The sequence below is a fragment of the Helianthus annuus genome, chromosome 16 (assembly GCF_002127325.2).
Source record: "Helianthus annuus cultivar XRQ/B chromosome 16, HanXRQr2.0-SUNRISE, whole genome shotgun sequence".
NCBI lineage: Eukaryota > Viridiplantae > Streptophyta > Magnoliopsida > Asterales > Asteraceae > Helianthus > Helianthus annuus.
Window position 1 is genome coordinate 183,898,460 of NC_035448.2, and position 17,454 is coordinate 183,915,913.

Here is a 17,454-nt window from a genome sequence, read left to right on the forward strand (position 1 = left end):
CTAAACATTGCGTTAGAGATTGTTAAAAACATAAATTAAAGTCGCATACTATGTAGAAATACCAGACTAATGGTGCTGTTAAAAGATTTTATTGGGACTATGGTAGTCTTTTTAGAGATCATAACGACCAATGTTTTTTAGTTTCGGGTAATTTATAGGATCAAATTTCTTTTGCATTAATACATGATTTCTTCGATTTTCATTTTCGGATTGATGGCATTTTATTATTCATTTTCGGGTATCTTACAAAATCTATTATTTTTTGTATATACACAAGTTAACTTAGTTACTAATCTCACACTATCATCACGATTTAAATAATAAACATAGCAAGTATTTTAAAGAACTTTGTGGAAAGCTGCTAGAGACAACAAATACCATAGGCCAAAATGATTGATTACCACAAAACAAAATCCACATAAAACTTTAAAGATACAATTATTATGAGGAAAAGGTCTATTTTGCCCCTTCCCTTGAGTTTTTATTTCAACCGTACTAAACGCAAATCTAGTAGGGCTCTACGAACTTCCTGAAGTTGGCTCCAGCATAAACTGCTTCTGACCCGAGTTCTTCTTCAAGCATAAACTGCTTCTGACCCGAGTTCTTCTTCAATTCGCAAGAGCTGAACACAAATTAATTAAGTGAAAGTCAAGTCAAGGATTCATATCCAACGGGTTGACCAGTTTTAACGAAAATTTTGGGCCACCATAACTACGGTTTTAGAAAATGAAAAACCAAAGTGGTCAGGTTGGGTGGGTCGGCTGTTTGGTTTTGAAGGTTTGAACCGATTTTCTCTCCCTCAAATTTATTAGGTTTGTATTAAAACTTTTAAAATGATAAAGTCGTTAATGACTATAATATATAAACACAACTACATATTTCAAATATGAAAATATATATAAACGTAAAGGTTAAACGGCCGGGTACAAGTTTCAAACTGGACCGAATTGTTACACGGGTAAACTACGAAATTCTTAACATACCAATTTTATATATATTCGGGCCCTATTTCAATTTGGGCGCAGAGCGATCACCCCAGGCCATGCCGTTTAGAGAAAAACCAACCTGATTGTACTTGGCTTGACGTTCAGACCTGCATGGGGCTCCAATCTTGATTTGGCCCTGATAAATAAATTATTTTATATAATTATTATCAGTTTATTTATTATATTTTCAATATATTTTTGTAGACACAAATAATCACTACCGTCACTAAACCAACAGAGAGATCAGCAATGAAGGTATCCTTTGTTTCCCCATTGTGACACCACTATAATATTATTAATAAAAAAATGAAGTTGCAAAAACAACTGAAAACGCATATTATATAATATATATTTCCCCATGGGGCTTGTCCCGGTGCGTCGAGGAGCGGCGACGGCCTGCGCACCGCCCACCGGGTCGTCCCCGTTCTCCCCTAGACATTGAAGCTGGCCCTCACTTCTTTATCCAACACACACACACACAACTATACATACATACGTATGTATATAAAAAGGGGCTCATCCTCCACACCCCTAGCCCATCCCTTTAGGCTCATACTCACACCCGCTTACGTGGCCGTCTACATGGCGAACCATCCTTTAAGGACTACCCTCCTCTACCCCCCATAGTCTAACACCCCAACCAGCATGCTTTGGCATTTTCACAGCTTCATTGCTCCCAGTAACAGATCCAATTTGGTTAACCTATGGTTACAAAACAATATAAGAACAATCAAATATCTATTTGGCAGACTCAAACTTCTGGTACATGATTAAGCAGATGCATAATGAGCGGGTCAAATGAGTCAGGTAACGGGTTGGAAGGCATTCGAAAAAAAAATATGCAAAAATAATGAAACAAACATGCATCACCTTTGAGTAATAGGGTACTCGCTCACAAACGATTTATAGAGATCTTTGAGCTGCACTTCGGATATTTTTTGAGACCCGTTGTTGTTCTACGTTAAGGGATCAATGAAACAAACATGCATCAGAGTGCAGTTACGGAGAAATATCCATTATTATTAAATATAAAAAATAATAAATATGAACTGGAAACACACCTCTTCCTTGAAGTCCAAATCACGTCTTGTCTTTTCCATAGAATTCAGATGCAGCAACATTCATTCCAATGACAACCTACAAAAATGTAATGTTTAGAAGGTGGTAATATGGGTCAAAACACAAGATAATTAAAGCTTCTCTAATGATAATTAATAGCAACAAAGCACACAGATAGCCAAACAAATGCACAAACTAATGAAAAGTCTAGCATATAAATCACAATATAGTTCAGGGCCGTCTCCGAAAATGAAAAATAAAAAATTGGTCCTGTGCGAGATAAAAATTTGGGCCCTATTCGCAAAACCCTTGATTCGATGTTCCAAAAAAATCCTGCACCGATGATGATGATATCCTGGTTAACCCTCAATTTCTCCCTTAAACAAAACCCTTTACGTCGATGAGGATGATCGCCTGGTCTGGTCACACAGCGTCACAGCGAGCACGCGTCTGATGGTCTTATTTTCCCGCACAGTCGCACAATGCCCAGCGCCCTTTAATGGGTTTGATTTGAAATATGTTTGTTTATTAACCTGTGCCTATTAAACTTTTATACTAAGGCAGACCCATTTCAATTGGGTTTATTCATTTCTTGTGCACACACCCATACACTAGTTCATTTAAACACAGGCTCATTTAAACTTAATAAACAGGCCCTGTAACACTTACACACAGGCCTAATAGTTTTGGGGTTCTTGCACTGGAAATCGTTTCAGGATGGAGTAATATGAAATATCGGCCAACTGAAGAATCTATTTGTTTTGTTGATTGGGTAAAAGCGCTTTGACTGAAACTACAGTTTTATATTATCCTACCCACAAATCCCAGTTAACTCACAATCTTATTATCATTAGGGGAATTGCCTGTAATAATCTCACCTAGACCTTATTGGCCATTGATAATCCCACCTCAGAATATTCCCCCCACTAGTCCCACCTTTCACATATTTTTCCTACAATGGTCCCCCGTTAAAAAAACTTAACGGAGTTAGGCTTTTTTCCAAATTGCAAACAGATTTTTTTAGGGCTTTTGATCAGAACAATGATACGAGTCCATTGATGTAAAACTTACTTCGAAATAGTGCTCCAAGTGACTTGATTTTGGTTAATTGGAAATATAAACATCCGAATTGAAGCGCCGTTTTCATCGTTTGGAGCACCGTTTCGAGGCAAGTTTTACATCAATAGACTCGTATCGTCGTTCTAATCAAAAGCCCTAAAAAATCTGTTTGTAATTTGGAAAAAAACTTGGGAGTTAAGTTTTTTTTTAACGGGGGACCATTGTAGGAAAAATAGGTGAAAGGTGGGACTGGTGGGGGGAATATTATGAGGTGGGATTATTAATGGCCAATAAGGTCTAGGTGAGATTATTACAGGTCAATTTCCCTTATCATTTATATTTCTTCCATTCTTAAGGCTATTTCTCTAAAACAAAAATGGGAGTTTGATGGACTTGGTGGGTCCAAGACTAGTAAATTAACACAGGCCCATCTAAACTTAATAAACAGGCCCTGTAACATCTAAACACAGGCCTAATAATTTTTTTTATAAAACACAAAGATTTTTTTAAATATATATATTAAAAAAAGAAATTTTTAGGCCCTATATTGGTTTGGGCCCTGTGCACAGGCCCATTCTGCACTTGGCCATAGATGGCCCTGATATAGTTACTGGAACCAATATTAAACCTTCTAGACGTCTAAGCAATTGACGGAACGGATACAGGAAGCTTCTCATCGTCAGATTTGGTGGCTGATCGCATAGGATACCGAAGCCGATTCTCCTCCCTTGATTCCTGTAAAAACAATTTGTAATTTTAGTAGACAAACAACAATCTCAATCTGCACACTTATGACAAAGAGTGCAAAACTAATCACGAGAAACAGACGATTGATCTTTCAATGTGTCCTCCATGTGAAATGTGAGGATACAAGGGATGCAATTGAGTTTACGACAACCGATCAAATGAGTGCAATTCATGAGATCCTAGCCATCAGAGAGGAAGACGACTTCGGTTTGATCTTTGAGAGCACCATATGAAGACCATAGGAATCAATTTAGGCAGAGGTGAATGTTGCAGATCGCCGTAAAGCACCACACAAATTCGTCTTCATGGTATAAAGCAAACATGGGAGTTGAACAATCATCACACGTGGGCATGAAAAGGTTGGGCTAACTCCCAAGCTATGAAACTGCTGAGAACTGCCAACACAGCGGTTAAACTTCTACTTACTTGCAGCCCCAATGCTTCTTCCCGTTCCTCCTGTGGCACCAGCCATTTTGAAAATCAAAAGTATTAGTTTAGATATTATGGTTAATTTAACAATTATAAAAATAAAGGAACCTGTTACAACTTACCAGCAACTCAGGTGCTTCCTAAATTTCTTGTACCACCAACATTCGATTAGTTCACTTTCAAACTCTAAATGATTCGAAAACATGAAAAACAAAAACCTTTCCATCATAAAGGTTATAGAAACATTAATAAAACTTACAAAATGAAAAAAATATCAATATTAAAAGTTAGTAGACATTTCATCGAATACCTGGTAGGCGAAAAAACGACGCTCTAGCATACATGTATTTCCTTCATATATGCAAAATTTAGTACCTCCCGATCTGAAATTCGAAAATGAAAGGGTAAAGTGAGATTAGTATAAAATAAAATGCAAATTTAATGCCTCCCATCTGAAATCGAAAATTGAAAAGGGAGAGTGATATGAGTATAAATCAAATGCAAATCCAAATCGCAATATGATGTTGGTTTACAATCTGATGGCTTCAGTGATATTAATTGATGAAGAGGACGTGAATTAAGGGGATATACCATAATTAGGTTCACAAAGACGAACCTGATATATGCTATGTGATGGTGTGGTTCACTAATTCTTTATCGATTACAGTGGGGAAAACCATAAGTAGCTTCAAGCCTTCAAGAGATCAGAGAAATCAGAAAACCTCAATAACAAATGCAAAATATGAGAGAGAGCAGTCTTTGGCCGATGGTGGGTGGTGGAGGATTTATAATGGGTGGCCTAGGGTGGTTGGGGAGGAGAAATCGTCGAACGTGGATGGAAACGTGAACCTACAAAGATGGGATGTCTAGCTAAACTGCTAAAAACTTCTGTGAACTGCATAAAAAATGGTTTTGGGGAAAAATTAAGATGCAACCACCAAAGTTGTGGAGATCATGTGTAGAAAAAGGTGGAACAACCAATAACCACCCTGAACCGCCATTAGAGCGGTTATTTTTGTGAGTTTAAACGGCTGAGATTTCATCTCCGCATGATCCGACGGTAGAGATTGATTCAAAAAGTGGTTAGACTTAATGGGTTTAATATATATATATAATTTGATTTCCGGACATGAGTTCCCACGGCCTATCCGTTGGAAATATAGTGTCACCACACACATACTTTTGCATAAATGATTCTTATTTTGTAGCTTAATATTTCCAACGGCAATTTGTCGGAAATTCCGTTGGTCTTGATTAACAAATTTGTAAATAATCCAGATATCCAACCGTTAGTCTTACCACGGGAGATGTAGCCGAGGTTCATTCTGATGACGACGTGGATGCTGGAAAGGAGGAAGAATGTGTGGAAGCCATATATAAAGTTACAAAAAGCAAAGATGAGCCGATTATATCTGATCATTCTTCTGACCACAACTGATTTATGGTGTGTACTTATCTTTATTTATATAAGTATGTTAAAAGTGTAAATTTTTACATTGATATAGTGTATTGATGTTTATGTATGACTTTGTTGTAGAAATTACGCTGAATTATATAGGAAATAAAGAATGGATGTTTGGAAAGAATGATGAAAATTCGTGTATTAGGGTACTCGGGTGGGCACGTGATAGAGGGTGAGTGATGGGCGATGGTCTGTGACACACCGCCGCAAGTGGTGTATCACGAATGATGCACAAGGGCGGACCTAAAGTCAACCCAAGGTGGGCGGGCGCACCCCCGGGGAAAAAACAAATTAGTGCTAAATTCCGTCGAAAATCCCGTCCGCACCCCTTGGAATTTTTCGTCCGCACCCCTTGGAATTTTTCGTCCGCACCCCTTGGAATTTTTCGACCGCAACCTTGAAATTTTTCGTCCGCACCCCTTAGGTAAAAAGTGTTATCAATTTATATTTTAAACCCAAATACCCACCCATACCTTTACCCACTTATAATTCCTAACTAGCTAGCCCACTAAGTCTTAGCCCATTAACCAAACCCAACAATGTTTCAAACTATAATAAAATAATTAAAGCCCAAAACCTTTAGAAATTCTCTCCCGCTCTCTCTCTCTCTTGCGTCCCTGCACTGCCAACGAACATCACCCAGCGACAACAGTCCAGCAGCCAGCAACCACCGTAATCAGCCACCATACCACCGTCGTTTGACACCAAATCTAACCGGAATCCGAACACGGGTAAGTTTCTTTGTTATTTTGATGATTTTGGTTGATATTATAGGAGAAAAAGGGTAATAAAGTTGTTAGATAGGTTTGAAATTTTATGTGTTTTGACGTTGTTTATGGTTGTTTGGATGATTTTTAGGGTGATTATATTGTTTATATATTTTTAGGGTGATTATGTTGTTTATATATTTTTAGGGTGCTTACAACTTACGTTATGATTTCTAGGGCTTGAATAGTTGAAAGCTAAAATTGAAACATTATGTTATGAAGCGATGAACTTATGTTATATAAAGAAAGAATTGCTTAAGAAATTAGTTTTAGATGATATTTGGGATAGATTTCAAAAAATGAAAATCCGTAGGGCGTCGACGTTTTAATTATGTTTGTAACAAGGTTTGACATATTTTTGATGATTATATAAATTTAGTTTGATGTTCGTTTATTTTACATGACCCGACCCGATACGAACTGATTTTTTTACTTATATACCTAGGGGTCTAAAATTTTTTAAAATATTCCGCACCCCCATAGAAAAATTCCTGGGTCCGCCACTGATGATGCAGAGGTTGGGGGTGAAGAGTATCACGTCTGTGATGGTGTGTGCAGTGTGTGTAGGTTTGACTTTGATGTTGAAGTGTTAAATGTACGATGGAATGAGGTGACAAATGGTGATTGAATGTGATGAGTGATAACCACCCCTAGTACCTTTAGAGAATAGTTTAACAATGGATTGGATAGTTTCTTATCTCTTGCCGGGTCCAATGCCAAAATTGGGTGTTTTTATCGAGGCCGACTCGAGTGGGCACGTGATGGAGGGTGAGTGATGGGCAATGGTCTGTGACACATCGCTACAAGCGGTGTAGCACGAATGATGCGGAGGTTGGGGGTGAAGAGTATCACGACTGTGATGTTATATATTTACTAACTAAAAGGTTATTTAAAAAAAACATGTGTATCGCACGGATCGAATAAACCCGTTGATAAATATTAATTAAATTAAAACGTACTTAGTCATTTAAATATCCTTTCAGCACAATTAAGTTAACTTAGATTACAATTTAAAACAAATATATAAATACATATTAAAATAATAAGAACTAAAGCTTTGGGCTTTTTTAATACCACCTATTTTTTGACATTATATTTTTGCAATTTAAAAACATCATTTTTTTTTTGAATGGCAAATTTGGATCACTGACGATTTAAAAACATCAATTACATTATAAAAATAACTAGGTTAGAACCCCATGTAACATACGGGTTGAATAAATGTAATTTTATATACTAAATAGTAAAACAAATATATATCTTTAAAAACCACGTTTATTACACGGGTTGAATAAATGTAATTTTATATACCAAATAATAAAACAATATATCTTTTAAAACCTCGTTTATTACATGGGTTGAATAAATGTAATTTTATATATTAAATAATAAAAAAGTTATATCTTTAAGAACACCATGTATTGTACGGGTTGAGTAAATTTAATTTTATATGTTAAATAATGAAAAAGTTACATTTTTAAGAACCTCATGCATTGTATGGGTTGAGCACATGTAATTTTATATATCAATCAATAAAAAGTTATATATTATTATGTCTTTATAAACCATGTGTATTATACGGATTGAATATATCTAATTTTATATACCACATAATAAAAAAATTATATTTTTAAAAACCCGGAGTATTACACGAGTTGCATAAATGCAATTTTGTATAGTAAATAACAAAAATATTATATCTTTAAAAAACCTCTTTTATTACACGGGTTGAATGAATCTAATAAAAAAATATATCTTTAAAAAACGAACGAATATACTCGATATATGATGGAAGGGTGATTGCGGTGATGGTTCTTATAAATGCCACGTAAACATAGTGAATACTGTATTTGAGTTGAGAGTTGAACACGAAAATAATAGTGTAGAACCAATAAACATTGATTAATGTTTTTGTTTACCCTTTATAAACATTTTTGAAATAAGTCATTTACATTATATTAATTTATATTTAGTGTACCTCTTTTTTTAATTTCAGGATAAATAATTTTGAAATCTAATAATATTTCAAAATATTATATTATCTTCTATACGAATTGTTTAAATTTATATCAAATTTAATATTATAATTATCTTTTAATTAATATTAATTATCTATAATTAAATAGGAGAGAAAAATTAGATGACTTCAATGAATGACATGTGTCCCTTTATTGGTTTCTTTTATTATATAGTATAAATTTTTTTAGAATCACTCATAAAAAATGATTATTATCATTCTTAATCTTTTTTGTTTTTGTTTTAAATGACTAATTTTTTCCCCTTAAATACTTACACCTCTCAAAAATTAAACTTTGGTCTCCTCATAAGAAATAACTACTCTTGACCATTAGGTAAATACATAAGTGCCATCTTCCTCTTTCTTTATTTAATATTTTAACGAACATAATTTTAACTTGGTGATATTTAGAGAATTAAATAGAAAACTTTTAAGTGGAAAAAATAGGCTTATTAATAAAATTCGTATTAAAAATGTAAAATTTTATCGCTTATTTCGGTGCCCATTCGATGATAACGCAACACAATAGAAATAAGACCGTGGGGTATGGTGGGCTTGGGTTGGGGCGTGGGTTGAGGCTTTGGTTGACACGTGTAATTTCAAAACTCAATTCTCAAACCCACTTTGGATGGGGTATGGTGGGGCTTGGGTTGGGGGCATGAGTTGACACATGGGGGCATGTGAAATGGCTAGTTTGGTTTGGCCATTGAGAGCCTGCCATGTCATCTTGCTAGCCCGCCCCACGCCCGGCTTGAAAGCCAAGCCCCAAGGGCCACGCCCCAACCCAAGCCCACCCGGGGTGGTGGCTTGGGCGTTTTCCCCCAACCCACGCCCCAACCCAAGCCCCATACCCCATGGCCTAAGATATATGAAGTGTTTATCAAATAAAAAAATCCGGGTACAAAACGGGTTGAAAAAACCCGGATTCGGGTTTTCACATCATACAACATATCCTACAACATATCCTACGGGCAGGGTCGGGTTTCCAATACCCACTTTTTAAAAAAACCCGGGTCCAGGTATTTTTTCCGGGTTCAGGGTTTTTGTGTACCACACTACTCATTCAACTATCATGCAAAAAATTTGTGGTTTTTAGAAAAAAAAAACACTTGTTTTACAAATGCATTTTTAGAAAAAAAAACACTTGTTTTACAAATGCATTAGTGTTCACCCTGCCATGTAACTCATCTTTAATCCACCATCTAAAACCACTACCCTAAGGGTATGGTCATGACCCAAACCATTAGCCCCTTATTTATTATCTTTGTCTAAACAAAAAGGAAATGATTTGTTGAAAAATGGAAAGGAGGACCATGGTTGTCATGGTTTAATCCATGCAAACCATGGTGGATCAATCAAGGGGGTGGTGTAGCCTTCCATTCATGTTCCTAGGTGGCAAATCATGTCCCAACCATGATCCCCACACGAAGTCAGTGGTTTAAATGTATTTCTGATGAAGTTCAATCTATTTCGGAAATATGCCTAAACCCAACAAATTTTGACGCGCATTAGAAAATAAACTGGTTTGATCTACACCATAGTTACACATCCAAATTTCCATCTAATAATATGCTAAACTGTTAAACTAATAGACCAGATACATTGTCATTAAGAAAAATTCCTCATAATACACCCCCTTTTGGTTTTGTCAAATTAACTCGTGTTGACTCCACCATAGGTAAAACTTAAGAAAATAAAAAGGCATCTAAACAAAATTTAACAAAACTATAAACAAAGACATACACCATGACAACATACCACCATATGCAACATTTACTCCTTTACTTATGATATCTGCAGTTGATGTCCCTGCTCCTGTTGTTGCTGCTGTTCCTTGTGTGGTCTTCCCTTCCATACTGTAGTTTTCAACCAATATTCAATATATATATATTTAGCAGTGCATTTTTAAATTAATTTCTAAATTAGTCATTGGCAAATTTGGAATACAAGAAAAAAGTAGGAGTTATTAATGTCAACTAACTTTTGAAGATTGAAACTTGGGTTCATTAAATGCTTATTATAGTGATGATAAAAGCATAATCTTAAATACTAGAATGTTTTCGGCTTTTCGCTAACTACTCATGTTATAGCTATAGATGCACATGTTGGAAATAGCTGGATCCAGCAACACACTTGAACAACCGATTTTTGACCCAACTCTACATCATTAGTGATCGAAAGGACACCATACTATGTATAATCTACCCCAATTTATACTGAACATACCTTGTTTCATAACAATAAGCAACGAATGTTGGAAATCAGGTCTTTGATCAAATACACAAACACACGAGATTGAACAACTTGTTAGACTCTTTTTATTTATCAATCAAAGCACACCTATAACGATGACCCTAACCATCTATTTATACTAAACTAAACCCAACCAACCATTACTCAAACACCAATTAAATAATTATTAAACCCTAACTAGATAAATATATCTAAAAAACTAATAATTATCTTCAACCTTTCTAATTATCTTGAACCCAATTCAACTCCGATTAGGATTAACCCAACAATTCAGAATTATCTCTTCAACGAATAATAAACAAATACCTAACCAATGATATCACCCATCTTTAGCTTTTAGACCTTGTGTAATGGGGTGGCACATCTCGGCGTTTCTGGCTATGGCTCTCCATAGCGCCGCCCAACACCATTACAGGGGGCGCTATGGGGTTAAAATCTTGTCTCCCGTGATCCTCTTCGCGGCGTTTTCATCTGCACAATCTTTCCCCCCACTCACACACATATATACATACATATGTATGTATAATTGAAGAGGTTATATAACCCCCTTACCACTACACCCTCTTGTGATATAAAGCCCCCCTCTCTTACGCATTTCGCCACTTGTCGCATAACGCCCCCAAAGGGGCTTTATGACTACACATGGCCTTATACTCTGTTGGTTTATCTCGTCCTAAAACCCACAACTTCAACCTTTATCCCTTCTAACTTTCACAATTTAACCAAACTCACTTACATCCTTCAGCACATTCAAAACAAAACCAACCTAGGTAAAGAACTGCATAACCACGTGCACTGTGTACATAGTGCTTACACGACATAATGAAAGAGGAAAAAGAGTGTAAATTATGTGATTACACAGTTAAAGCCACACACACATACACATGGTTATGCAGAGAACCACAAGAACATACACCAGTGGCGGACCCAGAAATTATTTGCTGGGGGTGCGGATGAGGTGTTCAACCATATTTTCAAGGGATGCGGTCGGGTTTTTTGCCTAAAATATACACTAAATTTTTTTTTTCAAGGGGTGCGGCCGCCCACCCGGACCACTATGTAGGTCCGCCCCTGACATACACACTTGTACATAGTGGCGACTACATACAGAAAGAGCGCAAAAGAACGAAGTTTGCGGTTACACAGCTGTGTCATGTTCAACATTTTACAACAAAGACATGGTTTATACGGTTCTCTACTTAAAATTGGTATACATGCCCTATAGAGAGTTGTTCATTTCAGACCCAAGAATACGCTAAGAACTACGAAAACAACATAATGCACTTAAACTTTTTGCTTTAAGTGTGACACATAAGCCATTACATAACCACCTACCTCACCATCTCACTAGAACATCAATGCTTCTTGCATATCGACAAAAAATTGGTCCCGAAAAGAACGTGTCCCTAATGTTTCATTTTCCAAATTATATCTCTAAATATTTTCAAAATTGTTTTTGAGCATTCTTGCCCTATGCAGTTAATGCAGTAAAATATCAGTAATTTTAATATCATGCCGAATTTTCATATATAGCAATTTAACACTAACAATTCAGTGATATATCGATTATATCGGTCAAATATAATAACCGGTCAATATCACTGATAATATCAGTAATTTTCCATGGGGACGATAACCGCTATATCACCGATTTCAAATGTTCAAACTTCAAATCACATTGCTAAAGTCATATCATTCCGATTCGCTAACTGAAAGCTTCGAAATAATAACCGAAATAATAACAAGATACATACCTTGACGGAAACTTGCAACTGCTATGACCTAAAAACACAAAAATTCAACTTAAATTTAAATCCAACAGCAATATGACAAACTTCATGAGCAAAAATTTGGGGAAAAACATTACTCGGATCAAGCGAAGTTAAAGCAGCAGTATTAGCAAAATTACAAGTATCTTCAGTCATCCCATTCTTAGTACAATAATCATTAAACGCATACGACGCCGTTTTCCTAATATCCGACCCATCGTAACACGGGCCGCCCTGCTGGATCGGGGAACAATCGGCTCCACCGGCTCCACAGGCCCAATCGATGGCGGATTGAAGTGCGGAATCTTCGGCGTTGTTCTTGGCTACACACCAGAGGTTGAGTGAAACGCCGCCGGATTGTTGTTGTTGTTGGTGGAGAGTGGCGGCGGCGGCGGAGGAGAGGGGGAGTGCGGCGGAGAGGAAGAGGAGGAGGCGGAGGAGATGAGAAGGTTCTGGAGACATTGTTGGAGTGGAGATTTGCAGGGAGAATGATTGATGTTAATGGAGTGTGAAGAGTGTTTTGTTTTGTTTTGGTTTGGTTTGCAGGAAATATGACCGTTGGTTTGGACTTTAGTGAGAGGGGATAGATCGTGGGGGTAAATTAACCGTTTCTTGGTTTCTTTTTACCGTAACAAATCAGTTTAAAAAAAAAAAAAAAATTTCTTTGGCAACTATAAAAAAGTACATGTTTTCGCACGTGTTAGCAATCATTGTGGGTTCGTTTGGATCTGATTTATCCTTTATGTGATCTTGAGTGTGTGTGAAGAATTTCGAAGGTACACGATGTGGTTTATCACTTGTAATCAGGGGCGATTCTTAGAAGGGTTGTGGCAGGGCCACGGCCCGGGCAAGTTTTTCGGCCGTAGTGCTAATTTTTCGCATTTTGATCGGAATTTTTTATATATACTATGTTTGGCCCGGGCTTTTTTTAGTGCACGTGTCTTTCGGCCCTGTCACGTTCAACGGGCAAGATCCACCAGTGCTCGTAATACATTATTGATGCATTTGTGTGACACAAAATGCGATTTTCTTGGTGAAATATAGTTCGAATTTGGTCTTTTTTTAGACCTAGTTTTGAATTGTTAGAACAAAAGGCAAACATGTATCTTGTCGGGTGACGGAGCTTGAATAAAAATTGAGTGGGGCCCGCACTCTCAAAATCCAATATTTATACTAAGGGCCTGTTTGTTTACCTTTTAATGAGACTTTTAATGGTTCAGACCTTTTACTAGTTCAACACTTAATGTTTCAGATTATTTGTTTCGCGAACAGATGTTGGAATGGTTCAGACATTTGGCTCTGAATGGTTAAGTTTTATACTGAGTCTGAATGGTTAAGACCTCTAATCTGAATTGGTCAGACATTTGCATCTATATGGTTAAGCATTATATTGACTCTTAATGGTTCAGACCTTTTACTGGTTCAGCACTTAACCATTCAGAAGTTGTCAAACAGCCCCTAAAAGAATATGAGAATTTTTATAAAAGTTTACACAATGAACGAAAAATTGGTGGGATCGAGGGTGAAGATTCACCACTGGATCTTGTTTGTATTTGAATCAATAGACAACAACATGAAGACACGAAACAAACAAGATGATTTACAAACACATTGTGTTAGGGAGGAGGGATTGGGGATAAGCTCAGTGCCGATTCTGAAAATTTGGGTACGGTATCGGTATTTAAAGGTAAAAATCGTTATATACCGGTACCTAAAACGCCAAAAGAGGGATACCGAATATAATTCAGTACGTGAAACTCGCTACTGGTACCCCATACTAAATGCTCATTTATAGAGGGAGTTGTCCTAAACTCCCTAAATCTTCCCGTATGCTTATTATCCAATTTTACAGGACTCGAACCTGTACACATGGATACAAAGGTAAATGGAGGTAGTACAACAACATACGAGTGGACTTTATTGAACCCAATATGCTTTGTGTTATCTTTTAAAAAAAAGCTGAGATGATTTATATGTTGAATATACTAAGAAACACATTATATTAATTGTTATATATATAATAAAAACAGCATTGATTCCATCGTAAATATTGATGTTTCTAGTACTTTTGGCAAAACATATCCATTGAGGAAATGATGTCGTACCGCCGCGAAAGAACCAACTCCTTGCACGGCTAGCTAACCTATATAATATTACAAGTGATCATATAATATAACACATTTCTAAACCATTTGTTAATTTGGCTCCAAATTTGCGATCAAAGTCTTGAATATACACCGTGCCATCAACGTCAAATACTAAAACTATTAACTATACATGTATATATAAACATATATAATTTCAACAGTAATCAAATCACCATGGCTGTTGACCCACTCTTAGTTGGGGTTCTCGGGGTCCTTTCTGGTGCAATATTAGTGGCTTTGATCCACTGCCTAACCGTTAACTGTCTCCATAATAATGCTCTAGGCACCACCGAGCCGGCTAGGCCGCCAAACATGGATCGCAGTCCAAGAATTCGGGTTGCCCGTGAAACCAACTCTAGATTGTCACTCCCGCTAAGTGCAAGTGGCTCGAGCTCAAGTAGTTCATCGACGTTGTTGGCTATTCATAAGTACTCAAAAGAGTTTAAAGAAGGGACATGTGTGGTTTGTTTGGGTGAGTTTGAAGAAAATGAGGAGGTTAGAATAATGCCGGAATGTGCACATGTTTTTCATGTTTCGTGTATTGATATGTGGCTTTTTTCGCATGATAATTGCCCTCTTTGTCGGGCTAATGCCATACCTCGGACACATGATGTTCTTATATCTATCTTGGCTTCCTCCCGACCAGTTGAGTAAGCGGCCTCAGCATGCTTCAGCGGTTTGAACTTGAATATTGTACAAAAATGAGTTGACAAAGGCTCATGTAAGATGTTTTTTGTTGGAATTGTTAAATACTTGTCAGATACCCGACGGGTAATAGGTTAAGTATGAGACAAGATATTACAAACAAGTATGGGTGAGATTAGCCACACCCAACCCATACCCGACCCATTGACATTACCACATCATCACCCGTTTATCTCCATGCAGACCAAGCACTCCCTTAATAATTTATGATATGCCTTAAGTGTTTCCTTAATAATTTATGATATGCCTCACATTAAAATTTTATATTTTTTTCTTAATAATTTTCTGTTCCCTAATTATAAATTTTTAAAATAATAAAAAAGTAGTATAAGATAAGTACTTACCCTTTTATAAAAGTTAGGCTAGAGGGTATTGTGATGGTCCTCCAAGGGAGGATGATCCACCACGTAGGCGTCACATTATAGTCCTCTCAAGGATGGTCCATCCCACAAAACTAGAGGGTATGGAGGATGGTCCTAGATGATCCTACCCCACCACTTTTATGTTTTTTATTTTTTTAATCTTTTACTTTTTTTTTAACATTTAACAAATAAACTAACAAAATATTTTCATTAATATTAAAAAACATTACATAAACTTAAAAAAAATAAACTTAAAAAAATCCGCAGTTAGAAACGGATCGAAAAACGAATAAGGAATGACGAACGAAACAATTTTTACGCGATTTAACGCGACCGACGACCATACGCGTCTAATAGCGGTATATGACATAATTTCAACTGTTTCGACTCTAAGATTTTATTTTACGACAACATATGAGAAACGGGAGTGAAAACGGGCTTCGGAGACTTATCGGGCCGCTCAAAACACGCTAACAGGCCCTGGGCCCAACCCACTTAATAAAACCCTAGTATATAAACCATACTAAAATCCCTCAAACCCTCATTTCACCATTTCATCTCAGCCGACACACACTTTGTCTCTGCCTCCTCCCTTTACTCCGGCGACCGGAGCCGGGTTTCGGCCGGCCATACTGGCGCCGATTCACCGGAGGCAACAGGTTCATGATATTCCACTATATATACCATTGAAAACTTCATTAGTTTCTGTCACGGCCCCCGACCCGGTTTGACCCGTTTCAGGAGCCGCGGGACAGGAATCCCGTGGTATTTAATTTAAGCGACAGCGGAAGTCTTTTTAAAAACAGGATCTTTCAATAATTTAAACTGCTCGTTTCATAACTTAGGGATAAGTTCCCGAAATTTATAATAATGTGATTTCTCAGGGAAATCTTTATTTTCAAAACATGTTCATTTATTTATTTACATTGAGCCACTTTTCTAAGCTGGGAGTGCTCCACGGCACTTTTCTTTGCTCATACCAGATCACCTGAAACATGTTTGAAAAAGGTTTTGTCAGCGGGGAAATACTGAGTGAATCATTCATTTTACTGAAAACGACACATTTGTTATAATCTACAGTATTAAGGGGAATTACAATGTTTCTGATATCAAACCAACTACCCACAGTATTTGTCACTCGACCATCCATTGGCTAGCCCATTTGTCCAATGGTGTCTGTGACTGTGGTCATATCACCCCTTGGCCACCCGTTTGTCCAAGTGTGATGGGAAAGAAGTAATGTATACAAAACCCCACATACCGGCTGTAACTTGGTGATTACATAGACTTAATCACTGTAACTATAACTTTAAAAATAACTTGGAGTTTTGAAAAACAGTTTGATAAAAAGAGAATGACTCATAAACTGTGAGAAAAGAGTTTATAAAAGAGGAATGACTCACATTGCAGATTTACGAGCAGAGTATAAGCTTTACTGATTAGCCTGCTAACCTAATTTAAATAACAATGCACACACAAACGGGATTAGTAACTAATTCAGCAGTTACGTCAATTCACGAGATTAAACCCTCGCAACTATTATCAAGTGCGATACTTAACAATTCAATGGATTCACAACGAATGACAGAGCATAGTCCGAATTCGAACAGCACTCAAACATTCAAGTTGAAATCACAATGAATAATAAAGTACAAGCTCAATTTGAGCAGCACTCGGACAATCGTTGGATAG

The 17,454-nt window shown here is 36.8% G+C and overlaps 2 protein-coding genes and 1 long non-coding RNA gene across 4 annotated transcripts; 1 reads left to right on the forward strand and 2 right to left on the reverse strand.

Annotated features, from left to right (window-relative positions):
* Nucleotides 1-366: 366 nt before the first annotated feature.
* Nucleotides 367-5,555, reverse strand: LOC110916712. Of its 2 annotated transcripts, XR_002579937.2 has the most exons (10): nucleotides 4,897-5,555; nucleotides 4,591-4,663; nucleotides 4,403-4,466; nucleotides 3,933-4,307; nucleotides 3,733-3,839; nucleotides 2,048-2,123; nucleotides 1,857-1,942; nucleotides 1,208-1,688; nucleotides 1,066-1,122; nucleotides 367-622 (listed from the first exon to the last, which is right to left on the reverse strand). It is a non-coding gene; the product is annotated as an uncharacterized LOC110916712 (long non-coding RNA). The 2 variants fall into 2 exon arrangements; XR_002579936.2 differs by having other exon boundaries at nucleotides 3,733-4,307.
* Nucleotides 5,556-10,067: 4,512 nt separating this feature from the next.
* On the reverse strand, nucleotides 10,068-13,095 carry LOC110918565 (PLASMODESMATA CALLOSE-BINDING PROTEIN 5). The gene is made up of 3 exons (XM_022162865.2): nucleotides 12,647-13,095; nucleotides 12,534-12,561; nucleotides 10,068-10,382 (listed from the first exon to the last, which is right to left on the reverse strand). The coding sequence occupies exons 1-3, from the start codon at nucleotides 13,008-13,010 to the stop codon at nucleotides 10,232-10,234; spliced, it is 543 nt and encodes a 180-aa protein (XP_022018557.1). The 5' UTR covers nucleotides 13,011-13,095; the 3' UTR covers nucleotides 10,068-10,231.
* Nucleotides 13,096-14,869: 1,774 nt separating this feature from the next.
* LOC110920166 (putative RING-H2 finger protein ATL53) lies at nucleotides 14,870-15,349 on the forward strand. The gene has a single exon (XM_022164397.1). It carries the CDS (start codon nucleotides 14,870-14,872, stop codon nucleotides 15,347-15,349), a length of 480 nt encoding a protein of 159 aa, XP_022020089.1.
* Nucleotides 15,350-17,454: the final 2,105 nt, after the last annotated feature.

Excerpts from the sequence above, each read along its gene's own strand:
- LOC110918565 (XM_022162865.2), bottom strand. The coding sequence starts at position 13,010 with ATGTCTCCAGAACCTTCTCATCTCCTCCGCCTCCTCCTCTTCCTCTCC. Across the intron at positions 12,562-12,646 it reads TTTAACTTCGCTTGATCCGA|GTCATAGCAGTTGCAAGTTT; the intron begins GTAATGTTTTTC and ends TTGTGTTTTTAG. Across the intron at positions 10,383-12,533 it reads AGTTGCAAGTTTCCGTCAAG|TATGGAAGGGAAGACCACAC; the intron begins GTATGTATCTTG and ends TGAAAACTACAG.
- LOC110920166 (XM_022164397.1), top strand. The coding sequence starts at position 14,870 with ATGGCTGTTGACCCACTCTTAGTTGGGGTTCTCGGGGTCCTTTCTGGT.